Source organism: Brachionichthys hirsutus, unplaced genomic scaffold (genome assembly GCF_040956055.1).
Source record: "Brachionichthys hirsutus isolate HB-005 unplaced genomic scaffold, CSIRO-AGI_Bhir_v1 contig_598, whole genome shotgun sequence".
NCBI classification, from domain to species: Eukaryota; Metazoa; Chordata; class Actinopteri; order Lophiiformes; family Brachionichthyidae; genus Brachionichthys; species Brachionichthys hirsutus.
This window is the reverse complement of record NW_027181041.1, coordinates 10,126-18,583: the sequence shown is the minus strand read 5'-3', so window position 1 is coordinate 18,583 and position 8,458 is coordinate 10,126. Positions and strand designations below refer to the sequence as shown.

The 8,458-nt window shown below is 52.2% G+C and overlaps 1 protein-coding gene across 1 annotated transcript; it reads right to left on the bottom strand.

The window, feature by feature from the left end:
- Nucleotides 1-229: 229 nt before the first annotated feature.
- On the bottom strand, nucleotides 230-7,851 carry LOC137917122 (kinesin-like protein KIF6). The gene is made up of 5 exons (XM_068760009.1): nucleotides 7,729-7,851; nucleotides 6,009-6,118; nucleotides 5,598-5,672; nucleotides 757-861; nucleotides 230-669 (listed from the first exon to the last, which is right to left on the bottom strand). Exons 1-4 carry the CDS (start codon nucleotides 7,786-7,788, stop codon nucleotides 762-764), a joined length of 345 nt encoding a protein of 114 aa, XP_068616110.1. The 5' UTR covers nucleotides 7,789-7,851; the 3' UTR covers nucleotides 230-669; nucleotides 757-761.
- Between the last annotated feature and the right edge of the window lie 607 nt (nucleotides 7,852-8,458).

The following is an 8,458-nucleotide window of genomic DNA, read 5'->3' as shown; positions in this document are numbered from 1 at the left end:
GAGCAGATTCAGAGCCTCCTCTTCATTTGCCGACTGCTGCAGCGAGAGGTTCCTGAGATGGATGTTTTGGTCTGGATCCTCCAGGATCGTTACTTTTCTGGAACAGAACATGGAGTCATGGGGGGGGGGGGCTTGACCCCCTAGCAGGGATGAAGAAGTCCTCCAAACCAAAATGGGAAATGTTGTCATTGTTGTAGAAATATTCAAAACCAACTGTGAAAGACACAACGATTTATTTTAAAGAGCTTTTTGTTTAGAGCATGGAAATAAAGATAGAGCTAAAGAGAACAGAAAGAGAGCGAGAACGTCCACAACAAGCAGGCAGGCAGCAACAGGCAGGAAACAGCCACAGCACGGCTCACGACGGGCACCGCCTATTTCCAGAACACTGTGGTGTGTGGCATCAAAACCACGAGAGAAGGATCGGGCGCACGCCGAGCGCCAGCGGCTCGTCCCAGGACGGTGCTGGAGCGTCCAGCGGCGAAAGACAGAACCCGAAGAACGGCAGAAGGAAGTTGACTGCTCCTCAGCATTTAATAATAGGACGTAGAACACTGACGGTAGGTCTTCCAGCCGCGACGCTTCGCTGCGGGGATCCAGGAGGTCGTATCCCGTCTCGTTGTAGACCTCCAGGTAGGAGACGTGCGTGCTGTAAACCACGCCGCCGCCCTGTGGGTGAAGACGTGAATGCACGTGGGACTCAGGCCGTCCCCACAGAGGGGAACGTCTCAGGAGAGTCCCAACGGCTCGGCTCACCTGGCTCAGGTGCGTGTACAGGTAGGAGAGTGTGCGCGGAACGATGCCTCGGTCGTGGTAGCGCTCCGCCCCTCCTGTGATGGTGAAGGTCTTTCCACTGCCCGTCTGGCCATACGCAAATATGGTGCCATTAAAGCCAGCCAATACGCTGCAGACACGCACACGCACACACACACGCACACGCACACGCACACACACACGCACACGCACTCTCATTGGCCGGCTGACCATCAATGTCACTGAGAACACACACAATAATAACGCGTCTCCAGACAGCCGGTCCGAGCCGGTCGGCGAGGGCCGACTGTCTGGATACGAGCGAAGGGAAAGGCCCAAAGCCACAGAACGAGGTGGGGCCACGTAAGACGGCCCTTCTGCACATGCTCAGAACCATGGAACCAAGGAACCAAGGAACCATGGAACCATGGAACCAAGGAACCAAGGAACCATGGAACCAAGGAACCATGGAACCATGGAACCAAGGAACCAAGGAACCATGGAACCATGGAACCAAGGAACCATGGAACCATGGAACCAAGGAACCAAGGAACCAAGGAACCAAGGAACCAAGGAACCAAGGAACCATGGAACCATGGAACCAAGGAACCAAGGAACCAAGGAACCAAGGAACCATGGAATCAAGGAACCATGGAACCATGGAACCAAGGAACCAAGGAACCATGGAACCAAGGAACCATGGAATCAAGGAACCATGGAACCCGGTGATCCAGAGTCCCGTTTGAATGAGGCTCACGTGAGCTATGATCAATTGATCAATTGATCAATTGATCAATTGATCAATTGATCAATTGATCAATTGATCAATTGATCAATTGACTTGGGAAAAAAAAGCTTGTTTTGTAGTCTTGGAAATGAACCAGGCAGGAACAGTAAAACGATGGGGGGGGGGGGGATGACCGGGGTGGCCGGGGGGGGTTCTGACACATGATCAAAGGTGAGGATCAAGTTACTTTCACTTGCCAAGTGCAAGGAAAACGGTACGCTGACACTTTCCAAGATGAATTATAGACAAACTTAAGCCTCTCACTTATTCTGATTATATTGCCAACCCAGGAGGAGTGCTGTAGGGTTCCCCCCCGAGTGCTGTAGGGTTCCCCCCCCTGAGTGCTGTAGGGTTCCCCCCCCGAGTGCTGTAGGGTTCCCCCCCCTGAGTGCTGTAGGGTTCCCCCCCCCGAGTGCTGTAGGGTTCCCCCCCCGAGTGCTGTAGGGTTCCCCCCCCCCGAGTGCTGTAGGGTTCCCCCCCCGAGTGCTGTAGGGTTCCCCCCCGAGTGCTGTAGGGTTCCCCCCCCCCGAGTGCTGTAGGGTTCCCCCCCCCCCCGAGTGCTGTAGGGTTCCCCCCCCTGAGTGCTGTAGGGTTCCCCCCCCCTGAGTGCTGTAGGGTCCCCCCCCTGAGTGCTGTAGGGTCCCCCCCCCCTGAGTGCTGTAGGGTTCCCCTCCCCCCTGAGTGCTGTAGGGTTCCCCTCCCTGAGTGCTGTAGGGTCCCCCCCCTGAGTGCTGTAAGGTTCCCCCCCCTGAGTGTTGTAGGGTCCCCCCCCTGGGTGCTGTAGGGTCCCCCCCCCTGAGTGCTGTAGGGTTCCCCCCCCTGAGTGCTGTAGGGTTCCCCTCCCTGAGTGCTGTAGGGTTCCCCTCCCCCCTGAGTGCTGTAGGGTCCCCCCCCTGAGTGCTGTAGGGTTCCCCCCCCCCTGAGTGCTGTAGGGTTCCCCCCCCCCTGAGTGTTGTAGGGTCCCCCCCCCTGAGTGCTGTAGGGTTCCCCCCCCTGAGTGCTGTAGGGTTCCCCCCCTGGGTGCTGTAGGGTTCCCCCCCTGCGTGCTGTAGGGTTCCCCCCCCTGGGTGCTGTAGAGTTCCCCCCCCTGGGTGCTGTAGGGTTCCCCCCCCTGGGTGCTGTAGGGTTCCCCCCCCTGAGTGCTGTAGGGTTCCCCCCCTGGGTGCTGTAGGGTTCCCCCCCTGCGTGCTGTAGGGTTCCCCCCCTGGGTGCTGTAGGGTTCCCCCCCTGCGTGCTGTAGGGTTCCCCCCCTGCGTGCTGTAGGGTTCCCCCCTGGGTGCTGTAGGGTTCCCCCCCCTGAGTGCTGTAGGGTTCCCCCCCCTGCGTGCTGTAGGGTTCCCCCCTGCGTGCTGTAGGGTCCCCCCCTGCGTGCTGTAGGGTTCCCCCCCCTGGGTGCTGTAGGGTTCCCCCCCTGGGTGCTGTAGGGTTCCCCCCCCTGAGTGCTGTAGGGTTCCCCCCCCTGGGTGCTGTAGGGTTCCCCCCCCTGAGTGCTGTAGGGTTCCCCCCCCTGAGTGCTGTAGGGTTCCCCCCCTGCGTGCTGTAGGGTTCCCCCCTGGGTGCTGTAGGGTTCCCCCCCCTGAGTGCTGTAGGGTTCCCCCCCCTGCGTGCTGTAGGGTTCCCCCCCCTGGGTGCTGTAGGGTTCCCCCCCTGCGTGCTGTAGGGTTCCCCCCTGCGTGCTGTAGGGTTCCCCCCTGCGTGCTGTAGGGTTCCCCCCCCTGGGTGCTGTAGGGTTCCCCCCTGGGTGCTGTAGGGTTCCCCCCCCTGAGTGCTGTAGGGTTCCCCCCCCTGCGTGCTGTAGGGTTCCCCCCCCTGGGTGCTGTAGGGTTCCCCCCCTGCGTGCTGTAGGGTTCCCCCCTGCGTGCTGTAGGGTTCCCCCCCTGCGTGCTGTAGGGTTCCCCCCCTGGGTGCTGTAGGGTTCCCCCCCCTGAGTGCTGTAGGGTTCCCCCCCCTCCGTGCTGTAGGGTTCCCCCCCTGGGTGCTGTAGGGTTCCCCCCCTGCGTGCTGTAGGGTTCCCCCCCTGGGTGCTGTAGGGTTCCCCCCCTGCGTGCTGTAGGGTTCCCCTCCCTGCTCTAGTGACACAGCCCGGGCCTTTTATCCTGCCGCTGAGGTGGGCGGGGCCTTTTATCCCGCCCCTTCCTGTTTACATGTCAGCTTTCCTGGTCGTTTACAATCTACAATCGGTGAATCCGTCTGAATAATAGTTCTAAGCTCGAGAAGCGATCAGCTTGAAGTTAAATCCGAACAGAAAGTCTTCTTTGAACTTGAGCAGCAGGTTTCACAGCCTTGTGAAATTGATTACCACCCCGAGACCATAATATTGACTCTTCCTGCCCTGGGGCTTTTAACATTTGCCCCGACGCCGTTGGGTTTGAAACGGTTTCAGTCACACTGCAAACCTAAATTTACAGAAAATGAGTCAGAGCTTCATGTTTTCAGTCCCAGCCGAAATGCCTTTGATGATATTTGATATCTTTGATCCTATCTTTGATCGAGATACGAGCGCTGTCCTGCTTCATCCGGGGGGTTCCCCACGTTCTGCACCTTAGATAGGCTCCAACGATGGGTGGGTGGATGGATGGATGGACGGATGGATGGATGGACGGATGGGTGGATGGACGGATGGGTGGATGGATGGATGGATGGATGGATGGATGGGTGGATGAATGGATGAATGGATGAATGGATTTGAGGTTATTCAGAATGAACTGAATCACTTCATGTCACTGAGACATTATCCGGACTCTCCGGGTTCAGAGGTCACCACCAGGAATGCAGGACTTTCTACATTTATGGTCATTTCCTGAGAAATTGCTGAACTTTCATTGGCAGTTTGTAAATGTGGAAGTCATATCATGTATCCAGCCTTTATTTGGATTCTTTACTCTCGCGTGATGGACGTCCTTCCAGAAGTTACTCCTCAGGAAAGAGTGAAGCTCAGAAGTTACTCCTCAGGAAAGAGTAAAGCTCAGAAGTTACTCCTCAGGAAAGAGTAAAGCTCAGAAGTTACTCCTCAGGAAAGAGTAAAGCTCAGAAGTTACTCCTCAGGAAAGAGTGAAGCTCAGAAGTTACTCCTCAGGAAAGAGTGAAGCTCAGAAGTTACTCCTCAGGAAAGAGTAAAGCTCAGAAGTTACTCCTCAGGAAAGAGTGAAGCTCAGAAGTTACTCCTCAGGAAAGAGTAAAGCTCAGAAGTTACTCCTCAGGAAAGAGTGAAGCTCAGAAGTTACTCCTCAGGAAAGAGTGAAGCTCAGAAGTTACTCCTCAGGAAAGAGTAAAGCTCAGAAGTTACTCCTCAGGAAAGAGTGAAGCTCAGAAGTTACTCCTCAGGAAAGAGTAAAGCTCAGAAGTTACTCCTCAGGAAAGAGTGAAGCTCAGAAGTTACTCCTCAGGAAAGAGTAAAGCTCAGAAGTTACTCCTCAGTAAAGAGTAAAGCTCAGAAGTTACTCCTCAGTAAAGAGTAAAGCTCAGAAGTTACTCCTCAGGAAATTACTCATCTGTCCCGTTTCCTCTAGTCTTTACTCATCTGTCCCGTTTCCTCTAGTCTTTACTCATCTGTCCCGTTTCCTCTCGTCTTTACTCATCTGTCCCGTTTCCTCTCGTCTTTACTCATCTGTCCCGTTTCCTCTCGTCTTTACTCATCTGTCCCGTTTCCTCTAGTCTTTACTCATCTGTCCCGTTTCCTCTAGTCTTTACTCATCTGTCCCGTTTCCTCTAGTCTTTACTCATCTGTCCCGTTTCCTCTAGTCTTTACTCATCTGTCCCGTTTCCTCTAGTCTTTACTCATCTGTCCCGTTTCCTCTAGTCTTTACTCATCTGTCCCGTTTCCTCTCGTCTTTACGGTTCACACAGAGTGTATCACAGCATGTCTGATGAAAAATGGGAACTGGTTTCAACTAAAACACACTCGGATAGAGTTACAGAGAGGACGGGCAAACCATTCTGCAGGTGAAGACTCCGTGGGACTCCACCTGCCGTCTCCCACGAAGCCTTGAAGATGCTAGCATCAATGCAAACATCATTTTCATTTAGCATCTTGAAAGGTACGGTGTGTTTCTCTGACCTGTCTGCAACCGGTTTGGCAATGTTTTCAAATATCTCCTCTTGTTCAGCTGCTTGATCAAATATCTTTTGGAACCTGAGCAGAGAGAGAGAGAAGACAAATACTGCAGTCGTGTTCAGCAGGACACAAGAGGACAGAGTGACCGCTGATTATGTCACTCACACATGAAGTGTGTTAAGGCCCAAAGCAGGCGTCTACTCAATGGGGAGGTGGATTTAGTTAGTCTGCTTCGGAAGACTCAACCCTCCGTGTTTTATCCCGGAATCCGCCCAGGAAGACTTAAACGTGGAAAAAGTATTTCTATAAGTGCAGGAGGGAACCTCCACAGGGAACCTCCACAAGGATCCTCCTCTAAAATAAACTGGGCATAAGCAGGGGAACGTTCTAGAATCGAGATGGACCTGATCCTACCTGAACTTGTAGCGCTCCCTCTTGTTGTTGACGAAGCCGTCGTCCAGGTCCCGAGGAACCGTGAACTCCAACGAAGCTCCTATCTGCTCCTCACTGACCACGGAGTACGCCTGAGGGAGCAGACAGGAGCCGGGTCCAGTAACCCGTTTATTAGGGTTACTGGACCCTGAGAGAGGAACCTTCAGACTGAAGACATGAAGCAGCTTGTGTTCTACGTGATCTATGTGCTATTAGCCTCGGGGGGGGGGGGCTGCTGCAAACCCCAACATCAAGGACCTCGGGGGGCTGGGAAGACTAAACTAAAGTCGGCTAGTGGAGGACAAATGAAGTGAGGCTGGCTGGGTCCATTTGCCCCCCGTCTCAGGGTCTAACATCTGCTCGAGCTCGACTACCTGTTTGAAGTCCTGGTGGCTTCAGGGAGAAAAGACGAGACAACGTGGAACGCTTAGCGAAAGAAAATGAAACATTCTGGCTCAGCTGATAACCGGATGATCAATATCTAATTATATCCCTATTTTTAATCCAGACATAATTGACTATCTTTCACAGATGCATGATCTCCGGCTGAACGCAGCTTTAATCTCCTAATCCGCCTGACCGGAACATGTCTTGAACAAATCTGAGAATTTGCAATGCCACCTGGATCTAAGTTAAAATGCAATAAACTACACGCATGAATAAACAGGTAAACAACAAATAGCGTGCATGGAGCAAGCGACAACATGCACAGCACTGTTTAGAGTCGATGCTCTGATGCAGATGTACGAAACGTCCACGGTCAAAAGGTTTAAGTGGGCGTGGAAACAACTTGAGCAGGACAGGTGTGTTTTTAACCTGCTGCTCGGTCACACACAGTAAAGAACAGTAAAGAAAGCTAGCTAGCATGGTGAAGCTACTAGTAAAGAAAGCTAGCTAGCATGGTGAAGCTCCTAGTAAAGAAAGCTAGCTAGCATGGTGAAGCTCCTAGTAAAGAAAGCTAGCTAGCATGATGAAGCTCCTAGTAAAGAAAGCTAGCTAGCATGATGCAGCTCCTAGTAAAGAAAGCTAGCTAGCATGGTGAAGCTCCTAGTAAAGAAAGCTAGCTAGCATGATGCGGCTCCTAGTAAAGAAAGCTAGCTAGCATGATGCGGCTCCTAGTAAAGAAAGCTAGCTAGCATGGTGAAGCTCCTAGTAAAGAAAGCTAGCTAGCATGATGCAGCTCCTAGTAAAGAAAGCTAGCTAGCATGATGCAGCTCCTAGTAAAGAAAGCTAGCTAGCATGGTGAAGCTCCTAGTAAAGAAAGCTAGCTAGCACGATGCAGCTGCTAGAAAAGAAAGCTAGCTAGCATGGTGAAGCTCCTAGTAAAGAAAGCTAGCTAGCATGGTGAAGCTCCTAGTAAAGAAAGCTAGCTAGCATGATGCAGTTCCTAGTAAAGAAAGCTAGCTAGCATGATGCAGCTCCTAGTAAAGAAAGCTAGCTAGCATGATGCAGCTCCTAGTAAAGAAAGCTAGCTAGCATGATGCAGCTCCTAGTAAAGAAAGCTAGCTAGCATGATGCAGCTCCTAGTAAAGAAAGCTAGCTAGCATGATGCAGCTCCTAGTAAAGAAAGCTAGCTAGCATGATGCAGCTCCTAGTAAAGAAAGCTAGCTAGCATGATGCAACTCCTAGTAAAGAAAGCTAGCTAGCATGGTGAAGCTCCTGGTTTATGTCAGTGACGTCACATCGATAAATGCCGTCTTACCGCCGCAGGTGCCTTTGTGGGTCTGATACGAGCAAATATCTCGATTGTCTGTTTCACCATTTTCAAAACGTAAACGAGGCTAAAGCGATGCAACAACGACGTCAGCACCAGCCTTTTGCTTCCTCTGTGTTGTTGATGGTTGCTAGGTGACAGCGGCCGCGCCCCCTTTTTGATAAGTCACGTGAGTAGGATTCGGCTTGTCTGACTGCTGGCACGATGACTCAGAAAGTTCTGGACGGATGTTGATAAAATCTTCAGGAAATGTTGGGAACGCTACCAGGAACAGATGATTAAAGGTGACAATCCGGAAGAGATCATAGCAAAAAATAGATATGAAATGTTAACATTAAAACCCATTTATTGATACACTCAGTTAAAAAAAACATCACTTTGACTTTTCATGGTGTATAAAGATACCAAGAACAACCTTTAGATGCTGATCCAGATCACCATGTGGACGGTGCAGATCCAGTTCGGAGGGGAGCGAGCTGCTTGGGGGAGGTCTGCGCTCTCTCCGGTCACTTTTTATTTCATGTCCGTTCTTTCAAGGATCAGATCACCGCTGCTCAGGTGACTCATCCAGGAGGTCAGGTTGACAGCTGGTGGAATGACGCAACTGTTCATAGCTGCTCGGGCAAAAAATAAACACATCAAGCGCAGGGCCAGAAATAGCAGTCTCACATTCCGGAGTGTGTAAAATGAGCATTTCCTGTCGTGCAAAATGTACTTT

Bases quoted from the DNA above. Each gene is read 5' to 3' on its own strand.
- LOC137917122 (XM_068760009.1), bottom strand. From the start codon at position 7,788: ATGGTGAAACAGACAATCGAGATATTTGCTCGTATCAGACCCACAAAG. The intron at 5,673-6,008 runs GTAGGATCAGGT...CTCTCTGCTCAG, and splicing joins AGGGAGCGCTACAAGTTCAG to GTTCCAAAAGATATTTGATC. The intron at 862-5,597 runs GTCAGAGAAACA...GCGTATGGCCAG, and splicing joins GCCAAACCGGTTGCAGACAG to ACGGGCAGTGGAAAGACCTT.